Source organism: Sciurus carolinensis, chromosome 16, assembly GCF_902686445.1.
Source record: "Sciurus carolinensis chromosome 16, mSciCar1.2, whole genome shotgun sequence".
Lineage (NCBI taxonomy): Eukaryota > Metazoa > Chordata > Mammalia > Rodentia > Sciuridae > Sciurus > Sciurus carolinensis.
Genome location: NC_062228.1, coordinates 67,351,917 through 67,377,548, shown reverse-complemented (window position 1 = coordinate 67,377,548; position 25,632 = coordinate 67,351,917). Strand labels below are relative to the sequence as shown.

Below are 25,632 nucleotides of genomic sequence, written 5' to 3'. Positions count from 1 at the left end.
AGTTAGTTACAAGAAATATTTTCAGGTTAAGTTCAGGTTTGCTTATGTAACAGCAAAGGCAATCTCATTAAAGAGATATCCTTAAATTAATGGCCTCCTTAATCATTTAGTGAGACAGGATTACATGAAACTGCAATTACAGTGACAATGCATGGAGAGTTGAGATAATGTAGGAAAATATTAGTGAAATTAATGATTATCTGGTTATCTAAATTTAGTAGCCAAAATAACTCTGGGAAACCGTATCTTAGACATGTGAGAAAGATTTGTCTCAGTTTAGTTTGAAGGATCCTAAGGTCTAAAAAGTGAGGGTATGAATTTGAGCATGTCGTTACATAAGAAACTTGTCTTCTATGAAGCTACTGCTTTCTAAATTGTGATTTATCTTATGTTGTTTTATGATTCATAAATACACTGAGTGATACCAGCTTGAAGGGAGATGTAAGCAAAGCATTCAGACAGCTTTTCAGGAATAGTAAAAATTGCTAGAAAATCTGAAGTGTCATATTTATTCACTCCTAATCAAATACCCATAAAGTCTCTACTGTAGTCCAGGGACTAGTGGGAGTGAACTGAGCACATGAAGATTCGAAGGATAAACACCCCACTCATGAAGCTCCAATTCTAATCAGAACTGATGGAGAGTAACTATCAATGACAACATAGACGATTGTGTACTGTTTTTATGTGACACATAATTATAAGAAAAAGTTATGTGTGCTAAGGAGAGGCGTTATATTCTCATGATTAAATTTTTTCCCCCATAGATTAAAAAAAAATCTCAACTAGTAGGAGGACATTTAAGTAAATACTAAAGGAGATGAAGTGGAATTTATTGGATATCTACAGGAATTAGTTCCAGGTGCAGAAGAGTCAGAACAGAGACTAATGTCAGATCATGTTTGATCCCTTCCAGAAAGAATAAGGGTCCTGGAACAAAGATAACCAAGTGAGTGAGCCCAAGAAGAGTAGGGATACACTGAGCAATGTGCTGGAAGAGAGACACATGCAGCAGGCAGGCTGTTATTTTTTTCTAAGTAAAATAAAGAGGAGAAGCACATTGACATTTTCTCACACCCAAAATACATACTAACAACATATTTGCACACAACATTTCAAGTGTGACTCCCCCTGTTTTCATTTCAATTACATTAATGTTTTTATATGAAAGTAACAATTTCAATACCAGATATTACCCATTGTACCTAGAGTCTATTTTCTTGAAAATATAGACTCATCAAATAACCTTATAAGAACTGTACAAATTCCAGACACTTCACAGATTTGCATGTCATCCTTTCACAGGGTCCAGGCAAATCTTCTCTGTATCATTCCAATTTTAGTATATGTTCTGCCAGAGTGAGCATAGGGCAAGCCATTTTGAAGATTTCACTCTACGTGAATTGGGGAACTATTAAAAAAAAAAAAAAAAAACAGAAGCAGACTGTTACTAATGAATCATGACTTGTGTTAAGAATTGAGAAATGTGAGACTACTTAGTAGAATGGTACTAATAATATCAGTGACTTGGGAGACTGAAGCTGGGGGATTGCAAGTTTGAGGCAAACTTTAGCAACTTAGCAAGGCCCTAAGCAAATTGGCAAGACCGTCTCAAATTTTTTTTTAAAAAATAAAGGACTGGGATATTACTGAGTGGTAAGCACCCCTGGGTTCAATCGCCAATACCTACTTGAAAGCAGATAAACAAATTGGACAGAATTACCTCTTCCAGAGAAAGTGAAGGGACTAATACTAATACTTATGAGTGAGAGTGGACAGGGGCCAGGCCAGATGTGAGAGGACAGGTAATTTGGGAATTTTTCAGTTCACAATTAATACGTTGGGAGAAATGGCAAGGATCTGAGCAGAAAAGGCATTGTACTAGACTGTATTGCTCTTTATCCATGCTGCCTTTCTGGCTTACAGAGCAAGAAGTCAACTCAGGAGACGTGATCCGGTTGAGAGGGTGGGTCTGGCCAGGTGGCAACTGTAGTGGTGACCAAGTGTTCACACTCTTGATACATCTGAATGAAGTATGCAACTGAATTTCCCATCAGATCGAATATCAGTTTTGAGGGAGAAAAAGCAAACTTGCTGAAGGACAGCTTCACACTTGAAAATATCTGTATTCAGTACAAAGAGCCCCTTTGTTTTAATGTGCACCAAAGTGTGTATCATTCTAGTGATTTCACCCTTTCCCTGTGTTGAGATTAAAAATGTTCCAGGTATATAGTTATCCCTTGATATCCATGGGGGATTGTTTCCAGTTTCTACCCCTAGATATCAAAATCTGAGTATGCTAAAGTCTCATACATGAAATGTTATAGTATTTGTATATAACTTATGCACATCCTTCAGTATACATTAAATAATCTCTAGATTACTTACATACTGAATATTGTTAGGGTAGCTGGCACAAATGTCCAAGAGAGACACATCTCTGAGTTCAAGTAAAGGTTTACTAACAGTCTGCCAGACTGTCCCTCTGCAAGGAGCAGCAACCTGCTGGAAAAAACACCATAACTACATAGTCATGTACAGTGGAGTGGTTAAAAAAATAACTTGTCTGGCCCTGTGACTGTTATTTGATGTCTTTGCTGTGGTTTTGGTAGTTAGGGACTCTTGGGGTGGGCAAGTGCTGATTTTCAAACTGAAGTTACTTTGGCCTAAGGACCTAACAAATATGTGAATTCTCTGTAGTGTTAATGCGGCATTGTTCAAGGAAGAATGCAAGGGAAAAAAGCTGTACATGTTCAGTATTCATTTACATTTCTCTGAATATCTTCACTTAGGATTGACTGAAATCTGCAGATGCAGATTCAAATTAGATGCTTTCATTATGACAAAAGAATAGCCAAAGGGCCAGCCCCAGTAAATTTCCCATATCGCAAGATATATAGATTTGTGTAGCTATCAGAGTCACATAATCACTACCTGTTTTTTTTTTTTTTTTTCCTAAATAAATCTATTTGTTGCACTAGAACCCATTAACAGAAAAAGTCATGGAAAATCACATGTCACAGTAGGGACTTATCAAGAAGGAAATATTTAGAGCATAAATTGTGAGTATTGATAATACCATTGAAAAGAATCTAACTTGCTAGTAGGGCAGTGGGACCACAGAAAATGAATTGCTCCATTTTGTGTCTTTAATTCCTTAAAATTTAGTTTAGACTTACTAAGGAATAGCTTCATGCAAGATCACACTACTGTTAAAAACCCAAGATAGGATGTGGGTTGAAAGTGACCCAATAGTTACAATCTGTAGAGTCTGCAGCTGCTCTGTGCAAAAGGTTCTCCATGTCCTTAAGGAGTGCCCTGAGGGGTTGCTGAATTTACTTGTTGGAGACTCATTTACCACTTCACATCTCAGCTGGTATCCCACCAGCTCTTTACCCCACCCAGGTCTCCCTTTGTATAGACAGAGGACAGGGCCCCTCCCACGTCAGGTCTCCTCCTTTTTAGAGGGAGGGATCATTAGACCCTGACCTCCTTATCTCTGCTGTCCAGTCTCAGCTCTCCCTTTTTTTCACCACAGGGCCTATGTGAAATAACAACTTTTGAATCCCTCCCTCCTAAATCTGGTATCTATGGCAATCCCCTCCGGTGTGTTCCCCATTCTCCACCTTTTGAAAGCTCCAGCCCAGTCCACTTCTGCTCCAGACCTTGATGACCACCTATCTATGCTCTAATATCTATACCTTGAAATGTCAGAGAAGCACCATGCCCAAAACTCAGTCCAACAAATCATGCTCCCTTCGTTGTCCTACTAATCTCTATTCTCTGATGTTAAGGCAAAAAATATGGGCTGAACCTTCACTCCCCACTCTTATCAGACATAGTTGATGTATCAGGAAATCCTTTAGGCTCTAGTTTTATGATCAATCTGAAATCTTATGATGTCCCCTTTCTTTCCACTTCCCCAGTTCCACCTCCACCAGAATTCCCATGGGAGTTTTGCTGTGGCCTTCTCAAAGATCTCCCTGCCTCTCTTCTGGACACAGGCTCAGATCTGCATTGAACTTAGCAGGCACCCCTCCACCCAGGCTTTAGCTTTGCATAGTGGGTTTTGGGCCATGGGAGTACCTGGGAAACCATACCTCCTTCATGTCACCTCATGAGAGGGACCTTCACCAACTGAGCCAGGGAAGAGTCAGGTGGGGCAAATGGCCAGGACAGGGACAAGGGCATTGGAATCCCTAGCCTGGCTCAATTGCATTATCTCTTGACTCTGGGCAGGGGACAACAGCCTCTTCTTTCACTTTCTCCCTTCTTCACCTCAGTCTAAGCCAAAGTTTCTGAACAGGTTCAAAGCAACAGAGAAAACCTAAAGGGACTGCCGCCAGGTGCAGGAAGTCCCGCTTTCTGACTCCCATGCGCGTCAGCGCTCCCTCCTGTTTTGTCTTCTGGATAAGTTTCCAGCCTCTACCTCAAACTTCTGAGACTTGTTGAGTAGTTATCTGGTGAGTGTAGGCCCAATGCCCAGGAAAGGGCTCCAGGAAATAAAATTTTGGGAATCCAAAGAGGGCACAGGGCTCCACTTACTCATAACCCATTAAGTCCCGAGTTTTCAATTCTGTATAAAGAAATTGACAGGGGTACATTTTTACTGATTTCCTGATAAACACCTTTTTCTAGTACAGCTATCATTTTCTTCAGAATTACTTTGGGATGGTTAATTGACTATCCAGTGCTGTGGTTATGTCCCCCAAAGGTCCATGTGTTATGTGCTTGGTTATCAGTTTGTGGCCTCTACTAGAGGATGACTAGTCTAGAAATTAGTGGGAAGTTAGGTCATGTGGATGTTCCCTCAAAGGAGCTTTTGAATCTTGCAGCCTGTCCCTTTCTTGCTTCCAGGCTGCCATGAGGTGGTTTCTGCTACATACTCCCATCATGACATACTTGCCACAAGCCCAAAAGCAATGGCCAAGTGAATGTGAACTGAAATCTCCAAAATTATAACTTTTTGTTGTTGTTGTTGTTCTGGGGATTGAACTCAGGGGTGCTTAACTACTGAATCACATCCCCACCCATTTTTATATTTTATAAAAAGGATCTAAGATGCTTAGGGTTTTGCTAAATTACTGAGGATGACTTTGAACTTGTGATCCTCCTTCCTCAGCCTCCCAAGTTGCTGGGATTACAGGAATGTGCCACCCTGCCTGGAAAACTTCCTAAGTTGATTTTACTGTTATTTATTATAGTAATGAGAAGTTGACACAGCAATGAAATTTTTTAAAAAACATACTTAGGCACAGACATGTGATGACAGTGTAGAAAGATTTGGGAAAGGAATCTTTTGAAGAAAGTGTTCAAAAAGCTGGATACTCATGCGGAAGAATGAAAATGAACTTGTACCTCATACAAAAATGAGTTCAAGGGGCTGGATGGTGTAGCTCTGTGGCTAAGTGCTTGTCTAGCATGTGTGAGGCTCTGGATTTGGTCCCCAACAGCGAGAAAGGGAGAGAAGAAAAAGGGCATCAAAAGAATTGAATAAACATTTTTCCAAAAACACTGAGCAAGAGAAAAATGAAAAAATGTTCATCAGTAATCATTAGGGAAATGCAAATCAAAATGAAATATCTCACATCCATTCAAATAACCATTTAAAAAGAGAAAGCATTGTGGAGCACATGAGAAACAAGCACCTGCAGTATTGGTGAGACTTCAAAATGGAATACCTGCTATGAAAACCATTCTACATATCCTATGATATGGCAATTCTACTGCTGCCTACATACCCAAAAAGAATTTATAGCAGAGGGGCTGGGATCAGTGGAAGAATGTCTGTCTAGGCACCTGTGAGGCCCTAGGTTTGATCCCTAGCAGTAGCTGCCCCCCACAAATATGTAATTTTTTTTAAAAGCAAATCCTCAAAAATTTATCTGTATACTCAGGAGTCATCCACGATAGCAAAGAAATGAATTTAAATCAAATGCCCATTATGTACAGATAAAGTGTTATATACCTATAATGGGATTTTATTCAGCCTTAAAAAAGAAAATTTGAATCATTCTGAAAACATAAGACACAAAATAATAGAAAAACAATTTCCTTATAGAGAGTACTAATGAAGTTCAGAGAGGTGGTTGTTAGAGGTTGGGTGTAATGGAAAATGAGTGGTTAAAAGGATATAGAGTTTTCATCTTGTATGGCGAAAAGACTTCTGGATATTCATTGCACAATGTGAACAATTACTGAGCTGTACACTTTAACATTGTAATGATGATACATTTTGTTATTGGCATTTTAGAAATAAAAAAAAAAAACTAGTTCTCAATGGTAAATCAGAGCATATTTGTCTGAAGTCTTTCCACATTTACTTTTAAGTTTATCTGGTGTGAACTTTTGGTGCTGAATGAGGTGAGAGTTTTGGTCAAAGTCCTTCCCACATACTGCCCTAAGGCCTTCCTCCCATGTGAATTCTCCTATGTTTAATGAGGCTCAAATTGTATCTAAAGACTTTCCCATATTCATAGCACTCATAAGGTTTTTCTCCAGGGTAAACTCCCTGAAAACTAATGGGTGTTGAACTGTTCATAAAGATTTTGCCACATTGCACTCATATTTTTCTTTAGTGTGAACTTTTGGGTGCTGAATGAGGTGGGAATTTTGGCTAAAACCTTTCCCAAATTTGTTGCAGTCATAAGGCTTTTCTCCAATGTGATTTCTCCAGTGTCTAATTTGATTTGAGTTGTGGTAAAAGAATTTCCCACATTCACTACACTCATAAGGCCTTTCCCCACTGTGAACTCTCTGATGTGTATCACGTATGGAGTGATAGCTAAAGAATTTCCCACACTTGCTGCACTTGTAAGGTTTTTCACCAGTGTGAACTCTGATGAATAAGAAATGTGGAGCTGTCTAAAAAGAAGGCCTTTCTCCAGTATGAACTTTCTGATGTCTAATCAGGGTGGAGCGGTATCTAAACAATTTTTCACACTGGCTGCATTCATAAAGTCTTTCTCCACTGTGTATTCTCTGACAAATACTAAATCTGGAGCTGTACATAAAGAATTTCACACATTCACAACAGTAAGGTTGTTCTCCAGTGTGAACTTTCTGATGTCTGATAAGTTTAGCATGTAACACAAAGAATTTCCTGCATTGACTGCACTCGTAAGGCCTTTCTCCAGTACAGATTTTTCTGGTGACTAATAAGGAAGGACTGTGTAATGAAAGCTTTCCCACACTGAGTACATTCAAAAGACCTTGGCCTGGAAATTCTCTGGTGCTCCATGAGATCAGAGCTTTTCATAAAGAATCTTTCAATGTGGATTTTCTGGTGCTGAATAAGGTGGGGCTTTCTAATGAAGGGTTTCCCACATTCAGTGCATTCATAGGGCCTTTCTCTAGTGTGAATTTTCTGGTGTACAACAACATCGTATTTGAGACTGAAGGCTTTCCCACATTCACTACATTTGTATGGCTTTTCTCCAGTGTGATTTTGCTGATGCTTAATAAGGTGGGAGTTGTACTTAAATATGATCCCCACATTCACTACATTCATAAGGCCTTTCCCTAGTGTGGATTTTTTGGTGCTCATACAGCATATGTTGGTGGCAAAAGTCTCTCCCACATAATCTGCAGACATAATCATTTTGTCCACTTTAAAGTCTTCCTTGTCCTGGATGTCCTCAGGTGGTTTCCAACCACTGCGAGGGGCTTTGCTGAAAAAGATATGAGTTGGCACTGAAGTCCTTCCCGTCCTCCCTGCATGTTAAGGTCCTCTCCACTATGTGAACTCCACGGCTCTTCAGAAATAAAGGCCTCTGCTTGCTTCTGGAGTGATCTGCTCTAAGCAGCTATTGTGGGTGCTGGTAAAGCCCTGCCAACACTTGTGCAGCTCATGCTCAGGAGGTGTTCCACTGTGCTCAGTCAGATGAAGAATGTCTTCCAAAAGTGAGCTGTGTGTTTCATAGGACTTCTGAGTGGATGTTCCCAGACACACCTTGCTCAGAAGGAAGTTCCTCAACTACAGCTCCATGCCAACAACCTGTAAGAATAGATATGCTAATAATATGCAAGATCACTTTAGCTGAAACAGGCAGCACCACAGCAAATGTCTGACACACACACAAATTGATCCATGGGATTGCTGACAAGAATTAGATACTAATCAGTGAGACAAAGACCTGCTGGGCAGAGCAGGGCCTGGAACATTCTCACCACCAGAGAGCCCTACAATAGGTAGAAATGCAAGGGATGGGAAGAGTAGACAGGAGGGTCAGTCTTCAACTCACTGCTCTGCAAATGGTCTTCAATTGGGTTATGGATGCTGATAAATGGTAAGCAGTGTATAGAAAGTTGTGCCCAGAACCAGAGCTATATGACTATAAGAGTGGATGGTGTACAAGGACTACTGAAGGACCTCAAAACACCCTGAGTCAAAAGCCAAGAGTACCAGAAAAGGCTAAACAGAAGAGACCTACAAGAGGTGAAGCCAGAAATGTGAAGAGCTAAAGGTCAAAAGTAAGAGGGGAATGAAATGGGGAAGAAAAGGCAGAAATGAGATATGGTCACTGAACAGGCCTGCAGTGTGATTTGCATCCAGTTCCCATCAGTCTCCTTCCCAGCTCCTACACCAGAGCTATAACTCCTGGCATCTACCCTGTCCAAAACTCAGGGGACTGTCTCTGGCTTAAGGTGAGTAACTATTTAAGCCAGGCCTTGGCCGTTCTAGGTGAAAGAAGGAAAGGGAAAAGCCAGCACATACCTAGAGCAATATGACCCAGATATCATCCATCTAAAATCATAAGAATTTCCTGCAGAAATGACTCTGATCCTCACACGCAGTGACCAGGTGAATGCCTGAGATTCCTGGCATGGGTAGGCCCTACATTCACAAAATTAGAAGCTTATGCGTGAAAAAAATGATGTCCTTCCTCTCCAGGATCTTCAGTCTTTCCTCTTCCCAACCCACACATCCATTCCTTACTGAGCCTCTAGCCCACTCCAATGTGGAAGAAATAAGCAGTCCTGGTGGTCCTGGGGCCTGCTCTTCCCTCATTTCCACCAATTACTGAGTCTATAACAGAATAAAAGTAGAATGAAGGGGTGTGAGGGAAGAAAAGCATCATCACAGCCTGGTGAATGGAGTCCTACTCCTCTTATATCAGCCAATCTCCCTGGGATCCCCAATTCTTGCCTTCCAGAGAATCAAATGCAGGTTCACTTCTCTCCCTTAAGTGCCTGTAGGGCCATACAGTCCCAATCCTGCCTGCACATCACTCTGGATGGCACCTCCCTCACATCTCCAGTCCCTCAGCCCATGCCATCCCCTTCCAGTCTGCACCACAAACATTTCTGTGACTTCCCAACATACTACTATACATGTAATCAAGGCAGTGCGTGACATAGGCAAGAAGAATCCTAACTGCCCTGTAATGACCAAATGCCAAGCTTCTCAAATGCCTGGAGCAGCCCCCAGGTCCTACTCTGAAGGTCTCCCATCTAGCCCTGCTTCTTGCTTTAAATCAACTACCAAAGCTACATAAGAACATTGCAGTTCTCACACACCAGTACTGAACTGCTGATTTGACTGTCCACTGATTCTGCACTGCACGTGATGTCTCATGAACAATATGACCTTCACTCTCCACCTATCTGTAATCAAAGATCAGCTGCACTCACCTCCACATTCCCACTTTAGGCCTAGCCACACTTATGGCTGATCCCACTTTCCCTCAAAATGATCTTCTGGCATGGGCAGGTCCTAAGAATGCCAGCAACGTGAAAGGAGGGAAGGCAGTTTTCATACACCTGAAGACTAACCTGACCAGGAACAGGCAAGGTTGTCGAGTTCACTTAAACAAACATTTCGATGCCTGAACATTTAAAGCTACAGTAGTAGAGGAGGGGGCTACTCAGGTAGAGGTGGGTACAGTGCACAGAGTCCAACTACACTCTGTAGTAAACCAGGTGAGTCTATAGGGAAAGAATCAGACCACAGAAAATGAACACCAGTGGCTCTTCCCTGCCCTGGAGCAAAGTGACCTGAGGCTAAGCTTAGCACCTCTGTGACTCTGGACAAGGACAGAACCTCCCCTAAGCCTCAGTGATTGTATCTGTAAAATGAAGACAAAAAATGATTCCCACACAATAAGGTTCATGTTGGCATAAAGATAAGTAGAACATGCTGCATTGGCAATTACAGTCTACAGAATCAAAGTTTTATGTTTTCAATGCAAAAGAAGTGGAAGAATTTTGAAATTTTGGGTATTTCCCCCACTTCTTAAGGTTTACAAAAAAAAAAAAAAAACATGTAATATATACAAATTTTCTTTGTAAGCAAATACTTAAAGGTAAATGAACATTCCGACAATTATGAAGTGCTTAAATATAATCTGTTGATTGCATTAACTTCGAACTGCCTAGCTATGTATACACAAGTAGGATATGGGTTAATTAGGGTAATAAGTATTTTATAAATTCTTAAATTGTTGGAAGAGGCCAAGCAGGCAGCTCAGTCATTGTTCCCTTCAGCAACCAGGCCTGCGTGTTACATTGTTTGGAAGGATGTTTCCTGGAGTCCATGGTATGAGAAAGCACATCTGGACCAATGTTCCACTATCCCAATTGCTATCTCCCTTGTTTCACAGAGTGGTTCTAAGGGTCTACAGAGCCTACTGGTTTAACAACTTACTTCTCCATTCCAGGCCTCCTTCTGTACAAATAGAACACTTACCTCAGATCTGCTCTTTTTGAAGGGAGGTCAAGGATATCCTCCTACATCCCCCATAGTGTACCTTCCAAGTCTGAGCACTCACCTTCCTCACTAAAGAGCGCATCTGAAATAAAATAAGATTCTTCCTTTTCAATCTGGTCCACAGGCCAGGCCCTGGTCCTGTTCACACCTTCTAATCCTATGAAAGCTCCAGACCTGATACCTTCCCTGACTTTTGGAACTTATGTCCAATCCCATGGGATGTGTTCACCTGTAATATCTCTGAATCACCATATCCAAAATCCAGCCTAGGACTGAAGCCAGAATTAAGGACAGGTAGTGTAGAAACAGGGGAATCGGGTCAAATGGAGGAAATGAAGCCATGAAGTCATTTGCCTCTGGAAGTTGGAGAGTGTTCCTGGAAGAATGGAATGTCAAGGATCTCCAGAGCCCATTGATTACCAAATTTACCTGCCTTTATCAAGGTCTGCAAGCAAGGAGCTGCTAATTAATGCGCCCTGGGCCCTTACTTGCCTGAATCACCTTGGCCCTCCCCCTGCCCATGGCTTCTCACTTTATGCAAAACCAGGCCTAGTCACTAGGCAGGAAGGAGAGATAAGGGGGGAGAGAACTGGAGAACAAGAGAGAATTTAACCTATAAAAGAGGTAGGGTGCGCTCACTTCTGGGGACTTTAGAACATCAGCCATGGCCCCCTTCTTCCTGCTAGGAGAAGTCTGCATTATTACCTTTAAATAAAACCTGCTTAGTATGCTTGCCTTGGCGTGCTTCTCTAGTGTTCAATCTTCAACATTAGAAGGAGCAGAACCCGACACCGGGAAACGGCGGTATCAGGACCACTCTGAAAGCTGCTCCCAACTCCATTCTTTCAGATTTTCAAGTCAAAACAATGAAAGGGAAAAAAAACCATGAGATGGACCTTTACTCCCTACTCGTCCTTAGGCACATGGATGTAGTAGGAAATCCTTCGCATGTGCCCTCTTCCGGCACAAGTGGACTAGGGTCTTCGCAGGGCCCTACTAAGTGTCCCTGCCCTCCTTCCCTAGTCCGTCCCACCCCAACTTTAACCCCCCCCCCCCCGCCCTGGACTCGCCCCTCCCCTGGTTCCACCTCGGGCGCCCTCCCGGCGCCTCCACCTCGCTCTGCCCCACGGGCACAGGCGCCGGCTCGGCAGGGGGCTGAAGCCAGGCCGCTCGGAGGCGCCGGGCTCTGGAGGCCAGCGCGCTTCCGAGGGCGCAGCACCTCCCTCCCTCCGGGCTGCGGCCTCGGAGGCGGTCGGGCTGGGCCTGCCACCCACCTGAGTCGGACTCATGGGCGCGGCCTCCGCCCACCGAGCCGGGAGCGGGCGCGACGGGGGTCGGGCCAAGGAGGCCCAAGCCCGGCTCTGTGGCTGCCGTCTCTGGGCAGCTGGCACAACCCCGTCCTCCCGCTTCGTGACCCGACGCTCCGGGATCCTTAAGCCAATGAACACAGCAGCGTCGCCCCGGCAGGAAGTCCCGCCCTCACGCGTAGCACGCGCCCGTCGACGTCCCTTTGCGGGGTTCCCATTGGCTCCGTGCCTCTTCGCGCCGCAGGTCTTCTGGGTAAATGTTGTCCCACACCCCTGTCCGTCCCGCCTCGGAGCGCAGGTCCGGCCGGAGCTTTCCGCCGGGAGTCGGAGTTCCGGGCTGCAGGGAGGAGGCGGTGCTTCGCTAGCCCATAGACGGCCAGTGCCCAGGTTTTTGTTTTGTTTTGTTTTGGGGGGGATGTGCGGGGCGGTGTGAGATGCTGGGAATTGAGCCCGGGGCGATTTCCCACTGAGCTGCATCCCCAGTCCCTTTCATTTTTCACGGAGACGAGGTCTTGCTATATTGCTGAGGCTGATTTCGAACTTTTTTGTGATCCTGCTTGCCATTGGAGCCACTGGGATTACGGGGTGCACCACCACCCAAGTTGTTTACAGATTTTGACAATCACTTCATATGTAACTGAATCTAAATTGAAGTTAGTTAAACTTCATTTTCCTATGAAAATGAATTCTTTTGCTCACAGCGATTATCAAAACATCAAGGCATATTGCTATTTATACCCAATGCGGCCATAATACATAATACGGCCCCTTGCTTCATCTTAAAAAAACTAGATGCTGGTTTTTGCACACACAACATGGATAAATATTTTTACATTCCATATCAGCACCCAACAAGAGTAACTGTAGGTCTGGGGTTGTTGACTCAGTGCTAGAGCGTGTGCCTAGCATGTCTGAGGCACTGGGTTCAATTTTCAGCACCACATAAAAATAAATAAAATAAAGGTCCATCAACAACTAAAAAGAATTTCAAACAAACAGAGTAACTGCAGGCTGAGTGCGGTGGAGCAGGCCTGTAATCCCAAGTGGTTCAGGGGCCCTGATGCAGGAGGATCCCAAGTTCAAAGTCAGCAGAAGCGAGGCACTAAGCAACTCAGTAAGACCCTGTCTCTAAATAAAACACAAAACAGGGCTGGGGATGTGGCTCAGTGGTTGACTGCCCGAGTTCAATCCCCAGTACCAAAAAAGAAAAAAAAAAAAGTAACTGTAGGATCCCATTTACATACATTATAAAATCCAAACTATAACTCATAAATGAAATTACTGGTGGCCAAACATAGTGGTACAGGCCTGTAATCCCAGTAGGTCGAGAGGCAAAGGCAGAGGCAGGAGGATCAAGAATTCAAAACCAGCCTCAGCAACTTAGCAAGGCCCTAAGCAATTCAGCAAGGCCCTGTCTCAAACTAAAAAATTAAAAAAGACTGTGGCTGTGGCTCAGTGGTAAAGCATCCCTGGGTTCAATGTCTGGTACCAAAAGGGAAAAAGAAAATTTAGTGGCAACCTGTGATTGGCAAGTTGGGCTGGGAGAGAGAAAATACAAAAAGTCCAAAGAAAACTAACAGGGAAATAGTTAACTTCATTATTAAGATTTTGATAATGGTTTCACTCTACATACATATACAAAAATTGATATTACTTTTAACAGATGTAGTTTAATGTCATTAAACCTCAGATTTGGTGTCTACAGATTCCATGTAACATTGGGATCTGTCTTTCCTGTACAAATGTCCTATGGCAAAGGCTGTACTTACTCCATTCATTCTATGTCTTATGTGTGTTGATTCTTAGTGGCAGTTAAAAGAGCAATGAAGGTCAATCCTGAGTCACAAGGAATGAGTTTTGGTCACAGAGACCCTAGGACTATAACATCTCCCTTCTTTGTCATAAATTCCCTGCTGATGCCACGATGGCTGAAAATAATGGCCCAGGGAGGCTGAAAGAACCCATACACCTTTGGAGTTATTACTGACAACAACCCTGGTTACAGGAGATACACAGGTTTTAGGTCTTTGAAATGTGTACTGCCTCATCCCATGCTTCCACAGTTCATGGGACATTTGTACTCTTTTGGGGGTGCTAATTCATCATACTATCCTCTTGTCCACTTCCTTTAAATCCAACTACTATTTCCTTGCCTGACTCTAAGTGTCTACAGTCAGCGACATGATTTCTGAACTCATAGCTCTTAGGCAGGTCATGAAAGACAGCTGTCCCTCAGCAATATAGAGGAACGTGGGAAATCCTGTTTACATCCAACTCACATTGCTGCCAAATGCCAATTATAAAGGCAACTACCCTGCCTTTTGGAAAATTGAAATAATTCTTGTATTCAAAGCATGAGATTTGGTACAGAAATCCTTCCAATTTCTCTACGAGGCCTAACACAACATGCAAATTAGTCCAAATCTGGCAAGTCTTTATCTCTGCTCTTCCCTCAGAGGGCCCAGAAAAACTGTTCATTCTTTTATTCTAGCAGAGACCAATTCTGTCTAAACTCATAGCATACAGTAAACAGATATGGTAGCTTAAATAATATGAAAATTGGAGAAAGGGGAGGAGTTCGTGGTATGGTTGACTTGGAACTTGGAAAAATCCATCCTGGGAGTCAGAGGATGACTAATAATGCCCTGAAGGAAAACTTCTGCAAGCTGCCCATCAGTGCTAGCCCACGTCCTCTGTCCAGAGCTGACATCCCCAACCAATCATGAAGGAAGGAATGAGACCCCCAAAGGTGTCAAATACCTGGTGAATCCTCCAGGTGAGATGAGGGCACAGCATGATGTCATACCCGAGCATTGAGCATGTTAACATGACAACGTTTTTACACCACATGTGTTTCTCTGCACATTGCTAGATGGAAGATGACTTCTGTTACAATAAAATTACTCTGACATAGGTGCCAGGCAAACTCGAAAGTGCCACACAGTTCACAAGGTTTTCCACAGATGTGGCACTACAGCAAATAATCCTAGTGTGGACATTAGCAGATCAATTGCTGTCTATCTCCTTATAGAGCTAATTCCCAGAGCTTTGCTCTAATGAATTATGTTGAACAAGGAAAGAACACACTGCCTGTACTCCTAAGGCCTTTCTCCAGTGTGAATTTCCTGGTGTTGAATGAGGTCAGAAAAATGGCTAAAGAATTTTCCAACATCTACTGCATCTGTGTGTGTTGCTGAGGATTGAACCCAGGGCCTGGTAGGTTGCACAACTGAGCTACATCCCACTGCCCACTGCAATTTAAATAGCTTTCTTGGTATGGATAATTTTTTGAAACAAAGTTCATGCCAAGAAATAGCATAATGTTATTTTAATGTATATTAAAGGCAAAAGTATTTATTACTTACAGCTAAGAAGGAGAGAAGAACTCAAGCAGGGCCCCACAGGGAGTTGCTCCAGGGCAGCCACGGCAACCTGAAGTTGCAGGGGATAGCTTTTATCAGACTACTGGATTGAATCAGCTGTTTCCCAGAATCCCTGTGAATTGGCTAATTTGAATAATTTAGGCTGTGTAGAGTGATCCAGAGTGTAAGAGCCCAATAAGGTAAGTAGTTGGGGGGTATAGATATAATTAGCTGCTCCAACAGAGGAGCTGATCTACCTCTAGCCCAGGCCTCTAAATGGATTCAACATAATATTTACTTATAAAATTTAAAAGTGTGTAACTGTACTCTCATAAAGATATATAGACCAATTGAACAGATTCATAAATAAACCCTGGCATATATGGTCAAATGATTTTGAAAAGTGTTCCAAGACTATTTAATAGGGGGAAAGAAAAATCTTTTCAATAAATGGTGGTTAGAAAGCTAGATATCCACATGACAAAGCATGGAGTTTTGCCTAATATTCTGTACAAAAGTAAACCTTAGCCATACACACAGTGACATACACCTGTAGTTCCAGCTACTTGGGAGGTTCAATGGAAGATCACTTGTGCCCAAGTGTTCAGGCTGGACAACATAGCAAGACCCTTTCTCAAAAGAAGATCAAAGACATAAACATAAGGCCTTAGGGAAAATGCTTCATGACATTGGATTTGACAGTGATTTCTTGGTTATAACATCAAATGCATGGGTAAAATTTTAACTAGACTATATAATAATCAAAATGCTATCAAAGGACACAATCAATAGAACAAAAAGGTAACCTATGGATAGGAGAAATATTTGAAAAGAATATTTAGTAGGGAGTTAAAATCCCAAATGTTTTTAAAATTTCTATGGTCTATAACAAAATTCAAATAGGTCCATTAAAAAATGGAGGAAAGACTTGAAAAGATATTTTTCCAGATATACAAATTTGAACAAGCACAAGAAAAGATGTTCCCCATCATTAATCATTAGCAAAAGTGAAAAATGCAGTGTTCTACCTCACACCAAACAGGATAACTACTAAGGAAAACTCTCTCTTACAAAACAAACAAACAAAAAAGAAAACAGAAAGAGAAAACTGAAGTATTGCTAAAATACAGAAAGTGAAAACCTTGTGTACTGTTGTGAAAATGTAATTGGTGCAGGTAGTATGGAAAACAGTTCCTAAAAATACTTCATGATCCAACATTTCCCCTTGTGAGCATATACCCAAATAGAACTGGAAGTGGGGTTTCAAAAAGTTACTTGTACGTTTATGTTCATAATGGCATTTTCATTAGTAGTCAAAAGGTAGAAGTAACCCAAGTGTTCATTAACCAATGAATAGATAAGGAAATGTGGTATATACATACAATGGAATATTATTTCACTGAAAATAAAGGGCAGGGGGAAGGATTTCTGACACATGCTACAAATAGGTGAACCTTAAGAACATTATCCTAAGTGAAACAAGCCTTTCACAACAAGACAAATGTTGAACAACTCTACTTATATTGGATGCTAACAGGTATCAAATCCATACAGCAGAGTGTAGAAGAGTACTAGTCGGGGCACCAGGAAAGAGGAATTATTTAAGGAGAATAGGGTATCACTTCTGCAAGATAAAAAGGTTTCTGAAGGTTTGAAATATGAATTTACATAACATTAAACTGTCGATTTAAAATGGTCAGTGGTAAATTTTCTTCATTGTGAAATCTCTAATGTTTAATGAAGCTGAGGCTGAACTTAAAGAATTCCCCACATCTAAGGGACAGACAAGCCTCTCTTCACTGTGGATTTTCTGGTGATGAACCAGATGGGATTTCCTAATGAAGGCCTTCCGGCACTCACTGCATTCATAAGGTCTTTCTCCAGTGTGGATTTTCTGGTGTTCAACAAGTATATGTTTGTGGCTAAAGGCTTTCCCACATTCACTGCATTCATAAGGTCTTTCTCCAGTATGATTTCTCCAATGTTTAATAAGGTTGGAGTTGTACCTAAAGAATTTTCCACATTGACTGCACTCATAAGGCCTTTCTCCAGTGTGAACTCTCTGATGTCTAATGAGTCTGCAGTGGTATCTAAAGGATTTCCCACATTCACTGCACTTATAAGGCCTTTCTCCAGTGTGACTTCTCCAATGTTTAATGAGGTTGGAGTTGTACCTAAAGAATTCCCCACATATGCTACATTCATAAGGCCTTTCTCCAGTATGAAGTCTCTGATGTCTAATGAGTGTGGAGTTATACCTAAAGAATTTCCCACATTCACTGCACTTATAAGGCCTTTCTCCAGTGTGAACTCTCTGATGTTTAATGAGTGTGGAGCTGTCCATAAAAAATTTCCCACATTCACTGCATTCATAAGGCCTTTCTCCAGTGTGAACTCTTTGGTGTCTAAAGAATGTGGAACTGTACCTAAAGAATTTCCCACAAATTTCACACTCATAAGGCCTTTCTCCAGTGTGAACTCTCTTATGTCTCATGAGTCTATAGTTGTACATAAAGGATTTTCCACACTCTCTACATTCATAAGTCCGGTCTCCACTGTGAATCCTTTGATGTTTCACAAAGTTGGCATTATATCTAAAGAATTTCCCACATTTACTGCACTCATAAGGCCTTTCTCCTGTGTGGCTTTTGTGGTGCTCAACCATTGAATGTTTGCATCTGAAGGCTTTCCCACATTCACTGCATATGAAATCATTATGTCCAGTTTGAAGGGCTTCCTTGCCCTCAGTTTCCTGGTCTGGCTTCCACCCACAGTGAGAGACTTGGTGCCGGAGAAGGCCTGAGGTGTCTGGCAATTCCTTCCAATCTTTCCTGCATGTGAGGGCCTTCTCTGCCATGTGAACTCTGTGGTTCTTCAAAAATGAAAGTTTCCAACTGTCCCTCCTGGAAAGATTCTTTCCAATCTGCTTTTGGGGCTGGTAAAGGTCTGTCCCACAAATATGTATCTTTTGTTCAGTTTGTGTTCTATTTTGTTCAGCCAGGCGCTGAATGTCTTTCAAGAGTGGGTCACATGTCTCACTAGGCTGGGCATTCTGGGTGAATGAACCTGGCTTTGAAGTCCTGACCTCTGATGCTCCTACAGAAACACCTTGCTCAGAAGGCGACTCCTCAGCCTCAGCTCCATGCCAGCAACCTGTAAGAACAGAAAGATGATGAGATGCAAGTGAGAGGGGGAGTCCCATCACAAAGGTGTGTCAGACATCCATGAGTAAGTCCCTGGGATTGCTGACAGGAGGTGGATACAAAGCCAGTGAGAGGAAGGCCGGCAGTGCAGAGCTGGGCCTAGCAAGCTCCCATAGTGGAAAGCTCTGGCAATGGATAAGGACACAAAAGAGGGCTGTGGTATAGGGGAAAGAGGCAGGATTTCCTCTGCAAATGATTTCAATGGGTCATAACTGTTGGTGACTGGTGAACAGTGTATACAAGGTATGGCTGTTGGTGACTGGTGAACAGTGTGTAGGAGGTATGGCTGTTGGTGACTGGTGAACAGTGTGTAGGAGGTATGGCTGTTGGTGACTGGTGAACAGTGTGTAGAGGCTATATCTGGACCTGGGGATATCTAATGGTAATAGCATCAGGTGTTCAAAGACTATTGAGAGATGCATGTAGAATTCACAATACCTAAGTAAAGCTCAAATGTTGCAGGGCCCTGCAAAGGGAACATTGAGGGGAATGGGTGAGAGGTGGAAGCCACCAAAGGTGGGGAGGGGATGTGTGGGACAGTGGTAGACAGGGGTAGGAAATCAGAGTAGATATGACAATGAGGCAGAAAAGGTATAAATTGTGGCTTCTGGCCCTGGCATCAAACAATGGTGAGCACAGGGAAGGTTCCCAGTGTGATCTGAACCCAGCTCTGACATCACCCTTGGGAACTCCCAGTCAACAGGGCCAAACCCCTTTAAGTCTCTATCACAATTGCTGAAGTAATATCCACTCTCTCAGTACCAGGACTCTCCCTATCACTCAATGTGACAAAGTGCATGGGACTTGAAAAAGGTTGGTCCCAGGGGGAAGAGGAAAACTGGACCCAGAGATCCACCCCATGACATACCACATTCCATAACCAGAATAATGTCAGAGAAAAGTCCTGCAGAATCAACTCAATGGCCCCCACATTAGTGGTCATTACGGTGCCAGAAACTCCTGTTCTTGGTCAGGTCATTCTGTCCAAATGTATGGCACAGAAGGTACCATGCATAACCTGGCCAAGAATAGACAAGGTCAGTGGAATCTCTTAGACAAACTTGACATTTCTGTCTTGAGTCTTTTCTTGCAAGCCCTCAGAACACTATGGGATGGGGCTGCATGGGTAGAAACTCTTCAATGGGCAGAGCTCAGGCCTGGCTCCTACAACATATCTGTGTGGAAATCAGGGAAGGAAGCAGCACTCATGATCATGCTACAGGAAAACAGAGGTGCCCTTGGGTAACAGGGAAAGAGCCCAACCAAAGATACTGTGTAGATGTGAGAGCCTTACCTAGTGAGGACAAAAGTGTCAAATTCTCCAGCATCACCTCACAGTACAGGAATCTCTGAGCCTCATCAAGGTGCCTCCACTCCTCCTGGGAGAAATATATGGCCACATCCTCAAAGACCACACGACCCTGCCACAGTGGCGAAAGTTCAGTAGATGAGTGCCTTCTTTTCAAACTGTGTTGTCTTAGACTTTACATTGATCTAAGTGGCACCCATTAATTACAGGGCTAAACTAATACGTTTGTTTACATCTCCCATGCCATGCTAAGTTCATATTCTGAGTGACCTCCTCATCTAACTCTCAGAGATTAAGCCTGTAGTATCCTTATCCTAAGTCAAACCAGGGCCAAACCCTTGTGCCCCAGGAATGTTGGAATTATTTACACAGCCAAATTTAAGCTGGTCATCCTGCCCTGCTTGTCTTTCCCTTGGGAACCCCAATAAAGGCTATAGCCTAAACTTCCCCTTTCATTCTGACCTATGCCTTCTGACCCAATCAGTTCTTTTCTACATGGTCCTGCAACATGTAGTATGTGCCCTTCTTGGGAAAATGTAAGAAAAAATTCCTTCTTTGAATGTCATTGCATATACCTCTCATCACTCATTCATATCCATAAAGTAAAGCCCCATGGGTACAATCACTGCTACACTTCTGTCCAGGTTTCCAGGTCTTCCCTACAATCACTCACTGCTCAATCTCCTCCACACTTCCCAAAGTGGAAGAGACACCTGTGATTAACACACAGAAAAAACAGGTGGGGGAAGGAGTAAATAAGCACCATCTAGGCTGTGGGTCTGGTGTACAGAACTCTATCCCCGCAAGACAGCCAGTTTCCCTGGGTCCCCCAGATCTTGCTTCCCAGACATCCAAACTCAGACTTGCCTTTCTCCCTCATGTGCCCAGTCCCACGACCTAGACTTACACATCGCTCCAACCTACACACCGCTCTTTGAACTGCATTTGATCACAGCTTTGGCTCCTCCACTAGTACAGTTTCACAGACCCCTCCCAGCCCACACCACAGGTATTTCCATTACTCTGCACATAGAAACAAGGTGGCACATAGCAAATACATCCAAGGTCAGTTCAGTCCCAGTCCTTGTACAGAACACCAGACTCAGCACCAGGGGTAGATCCGAGCCCTGTGAAGGTCTCCCCACCTAGCCCTTTCAACCTCACTCAGCCACCCGAGCCCAGGCAGGAACCTCACACACTGCTGGCCATCTCCAGCTTCTGCACTGCATTTCTTGTCCCATAAGCAGTCATAACTATCTGCTCTCCACCAAACCTTCACTCAAAACCCAGCTGCACTGACCTTCAAACCTTCAACCCCACCCTCACCACACCCCAATCAAGGCTTAGCAAGGTTAACTGATCCCCTTCCCCATATCATGTTCTCTCCTCAGTCTTTCATTCCTCCACCCCACTATCTCACACACATCCTCTCACTCTCTGTGCTTTGTAACTCCCACCACTGCCATCTGAGCGCCCCACTGAGTTGCAGTTCTGTCCCCCTGACTTCATTCCTTGTCCCTAAATAGCATTACCACAAGAACCTACAAATGTCCCCTCCTAATTCTGACCCACAGCTTCATGCCCAGCACACACCAGACACCATGCTGTGGATGTCTCCAACATGAACTCCACCAGTAGTCACCACAACATACCACTTTCTGCATTGTGAACTATGGGCAGCTCCAGGATAAAACACACACTGAAGCCAGAGGGAGCCCTTAAGTCTGAGTCATAACACTGCCCTCTTCTGCTTCAAATCTTCCTAGATCTCGCCCACCTCAGATGAGCGGACCATGACCCTAGGCTGTCATTCCAGGCCTGGTGTCTGTGCCTTTCGACATCCTCTCACCGCACCCCACTCCTGCCACACACAACAGAGATGTGAAGTTCCCTGAAAATACCAGCTGTCTCACCTCCAAGCCCTTATATCCTCCTTCTTGTGCCTTACACCTTACCCCATCAACCGTGAAAAACAGGAACTACTCCAGGACCAGATATAGGACATTGGGCCTAGTGGAACCACAAAATCTTCATACATGTAAAGAGGGGAGAAGGGCAGGAATATAGTCTCAGGAAACCCTCTATACTCACCTGTGCATGGTTCGTTTCTGCCATTGCCAGGGGACCCTGAGGGAAGAGGGAAGTCAAGAGAAATGACATAGTAGAATCCTACAGGCTGAGTTAGACCACTGTCTCTCTGCCTGGCCTTGGAGCAAACTGACCTCAAGCTGATTTTATTAACTCATTTTCTCAGACCTCAGTGCTCAGAGAAACTTAGCAGATCTGTGACTCTGGGAAGGAACTAAACCTCCTGAGGCTTCTTCATCTCTAACTAGAATATAAGAAGCTCCCTACTCACAGGGCTCAAATAGGTATCAAACATTTGAAGCACATACTACATATATGATTTTGCTATCCATAGGATTAATGGTTTTATAAGTTTTCAGTACAATTGAAGTAGTAGGACTTTGAAATTGGGCGTAAACTTTCAACTTTTTTTTTGATAGAGAATTTGGTATAAAAATTTCCAGAATAAGCAAATATTTAGAGATAAATGAATGTCAAACTAATCATGAACTGTTTTCAGAAACTGAACTTACTGAATAACTTCACTTTTTTTTTTTTGAGACATGGTCTTAAGTTGCTTAGGCTGGCTTTGAACTTGTGGTTCTCCTGCCTTAGCCTCCCAAGCCACTGGTATTACAGGCATGCTGTTTGGTGCCCAGTTAAATGATTTTATTTCTAATTGCCTATCTACATGTACAAATTTAGAAGGATACTGGTTAATTAGTATTTAAATCAAAAAGTATTTTGTACAGTCTTAGGTTAATGAGCTGTAGGGAGAGGCTGAACAGGCTGGTCAAGGTACTTGTCCTTTCTGTAACCAGGACTGCTACATAACAGGGAAGGGAATTTGTTGGGGTCTATTGAGTTCAACAGCAAATGATCCCTCTTGCCTTAAAATGTGGAAGAGGGAAAGCAGTAGCGCCATGCTCGGGGTCTGTTATACCAGCCTAGACCAGTTTTCTGTTGCTCTACAGTGACCTTAAAGGTCAGCCAAGCCTGCAGGTGGAGAATCTGAACAAGCCAACAGACCCTACTTAGGCTTTTTTTTTTTTTTTTTTTTAACCCTCCAGTACTAGGAATTGAACCCAACCCGGGGTACTTAACCACCGAGCTACATCCCCAGCCCCTCTTTTATTAAAAATTTTTTTAATTTAATTTTTAAAAAATTTTTACAGACTGCATTTTGATTCATTGTACACAAAAGGGGTACAACGTTTCATTTCTAAAGTTGTACACAATGTAGACTGACACCATTCATGTAATCATACATGTAATACATAGGGTAATACTGTCTGTTCCAGCTCCTCTTTATTTTATATTTTGAGACAGGGTCTCACCAAGTTGCCAAGGCTGACCTCAAAATTGATTCCTCCTGCCCCAGCCCCGCTGGTTGCTGGGATCATAGGAGTGCACCACATGCCCCGCCAGATCTCCCTTTTTCCCAAACATCGTCCAGAATTCCTCCTAAGCCAGGTTCACTCTTTCTGAAGGATCAGGGACGCGGTCTGCTTCGTGTCCCAGTCATCCCCACAGAGCCCCACAGTCTTAAAACCTTAAGACTTCCCTACCCAACTGGGCTCTCTGGTCACTCTGGTCACCCTGGTCCCCGCCCCGCCCTCCTCCTCACTCCGGGCCTTTGGGCCCACCACCTGGGTGCTGACGCCATCAGGAGACACGTGGGAAGAACGAAGGCCAGCAGCCCACCGTCTCCTCCCTGAAGCCCGGCCACCTGCTGACGCCCCAGCACCATTACTTCAGGCGTTGGGACACTCCTGGGACAGTGCTCACCGCCTATCCTCACGGGTATCTGATGCGGCAGGAAACCCTCCAGGCTCCTTCGGATCTGTCTGAAGTGTCCCCACCCTGTCCCCACGCTGCCTCCACTCTCCTTCGGATCTGTCTGAAGTGTCCCCACCCTGTCCCCCGCTGCCTCCACTCTCCTTCGGATCTGTCCGAAGTGTCACCACCCTGTCCCCACGCTGCCTCCACTCTCCTTCGGATCTGTCCGAAGTGTCACCACCCTGTCCCCCGCTGCCTCCACTCTCCTTCGGATATGTCCGAAGTGTCACCACCCTGTCCCCACGCTGCCTCCACTCTCCTTCGGATCGGTCCGAAGTGTCACCACCCTGTCCCCACGCTGCCTCCACTCTCCTTCGGATCTGTCCGAAGTGTCACCACCCTGTCCCCACGCTGCCTCCACTCTCCTTCGGATCTGTCCGAAGTGTCACCACCCTGTCCCCACGCTGCCTCCACTCTCCTTCGGATCTGTCCGAAGTGTCACCACCCTGTCCCCCGCTGCCTCCACTCTCCTTGGGATCTGTCCGAAGTGTCACCACCCTGTCCCCACGCTGCCTCCACTCTCCTTCGGATCTGTCTGAAGTGTCACCACCCTGTCCCCCGCTGCCTCCACTCTCCTTCGGATCTGTCCGAAGTGTCACCACGCTGTCCCCCGCTGCCTCCACTCTCCTTCAGATCTGTCCGAAGTGTCACCACCCTGTCCCCACGCTGCCTCCACTCTCCTTCGGATCTGTCCGAAGTGTCCCCACCCTGTCCCCCGCTGCCTCCACTCCCGTCCGGCACCTACCCCGACACTCCTGGCCCGCTTCAGTGACCTCGCGGCCTCGGCCCAACGGCCCATCTTGCTTCTCCGTAAGCCCCGCCCGGACTCCCTCCCCTGGTTCCGCCTCGGGCGCCCCCCGGCGCCTCCACCTCGCCCTGCCCCGCGGGCACGGACGCCGGCTGGGCCGGGGGCCGAAGCCAGGCCGCACAGAGGCGCCGGCTCTGGGCGCCGGCGCGCCGCCGAGGGCGCAGCACCTCCCTCCCTCCCGGCTGCGGCCTCGGAGGCGGTCCGGCCGGCCGGCCACCCACCTGAGTCGGGCTCATGGGCGCGGCCTCCGCCCACCGAGCCGGGAGCGGGCGCGACGCGGGCCTAGGGTAGCACAAGACAGCGCCGTCGCCAGCCGGGATCAGCCCCGCCTCGTCCCCGACGCCGGGTGCGGGGCACCAGACCGCTTCTAGCGCTTTCCCGCTGTCCCCGAGGTGACAACGAAGTACTCCATAGGCCCGAGCGGAGGGAGAAGCCACGGAGCAGCCAAATGGCTGCCGCGGGAGGACGCCGGAAGTCCCGCCCGGAAGTCCCGCCCGGAGGTGCGCGCGCACATCAGCGACCCTGCCTAAGCTTTGATTGGCGGCCGCCCAGAGGACTTGTGGGTGATGGAGTTTTCACAGAGCTGCCCGACTTCTCTGGTTTGGTCACTCCTTGTTTGTAAAGGCCCGGCGGCCGGTGGGACGCTGGCGAATGGAATTTTAGTGCTCCAGAAATAGGAAGCTTTCTTTTAAAGGCGGCATAGCCACTTCTCTTGGAGACACCCATTATTTCAGATTCTGTGAAGCACAAGATATTAAATGACTACTTATCTAAAGGGATACACTATGCCATAAAGGGCTCCACGTCCCCTAAAGTTTTTGTCGGCCTTGTTGCTTTTCAAATACATATAGAGAGAAGTTTTGGAGTTATTTCATAGTCCTCAAGGGGAAAGAGTGCATATATAGCTCAGTTGTGATGCATGTACTTAGCAAGTGTGGGCCTGTGGGTTCAGTCCTCAACACCAATATAAAAGCAATAACAGTAACAATGATCTTCAATGTTTGGTCCAGGAGAAGAAAGACAGACTCC

The 25,632-nt window shown here is 44.6% G+C and overlaps 1 protein-coding gene, 1 long non-coding RNA gene and 1 other non-coding gene across 9 annotated transcripts; all 3 read right to left on the bottom strand.

Annotated features, from left to right (window-relative positions):
* Positions 1-643: 643 nt before the first annotated feature.
* Positions 644-12,429, bottom strand: LOC124966688 (uncharacterized). 3 transcript variants are annotated; one of them, XR_007105392.1, is made up of 5 exons: positions 11,983-12,429; positions 11,414-11,550; positions 10,688-10,790; positions 2,389-2,505; positions 644-1,411 (listed from the first exon to the last, which is right to left on the bottom strand). It is a non-coding gene; the product is annotated as an uncharacterized LOC124966688 (long non-coding RNA). The 3 variants fall into 3 exon arrangements; XR_007105393.1 differs by having other exon boundaries at positions 2,389-2,502; XR_007105391.1 differs by lacking the exons at positions 644-1,411; positions 2,389-2,505 and adding an exon at positions 5,956-7,996 and having other exon boundaries at positions 11,983-12,420.
* Positions 1,261-1,365, bottom strand: LOC124967666 (U6 spliceosomal RNA). Its single transcript, XR_007105587.1, has one exon. It is a non-coding gene; the product is annotated as a U6 spliceosomal RNA (small nuclear RNA).
* A 1,203-nt stretch (positions 12,430-13,632) lies between the features above and the next one.
* Positions 13,633-25,085, bottom strand: LOC124966683 (zinc finger protein 548-like). 5 transcript variants are annotated; one of them, XM_047528237.1, is made up of 5 exons: positions 24,825-25,085; positions 21,981-22,016; positions 20,465-20,602; positions 19,875-20,001; positions 13,633-18,530 (listed from the first exon to the last, which is right to left on the bottom strand). In XM_047528237.1, exons 4-5 carry the CDS (start codon positions 19,906-19,908, stop codon positions 17,074-17,076), a joined length of 1,491 nt encoding a protein of 496 aa, XP_047384193.1. In that variant the 5' UTR covers positions 19,909-20,001; positions 20,465-20,602; positions 21,981-22,016; positions 24,825-25,085; the 3' UTR covers positions 13,633-17,073. The 5 variants fall into 5 exon arrangements, with proteins under 5 accessions (XP_047384193.1, XP_047384190.1, XP_047384188.1 ...); XM_047528234.1 differs by lacking the exon at positions 20,465-20,602; XM_047528232.1 differs by lacking the exons at positions 20,465-20,602; positions 24,825-25,085 and adding an exon at positions 24,541-24,806.
* Between the last annotated feature and the right edge of the window lie 547 nt (positions 25,086-25,632).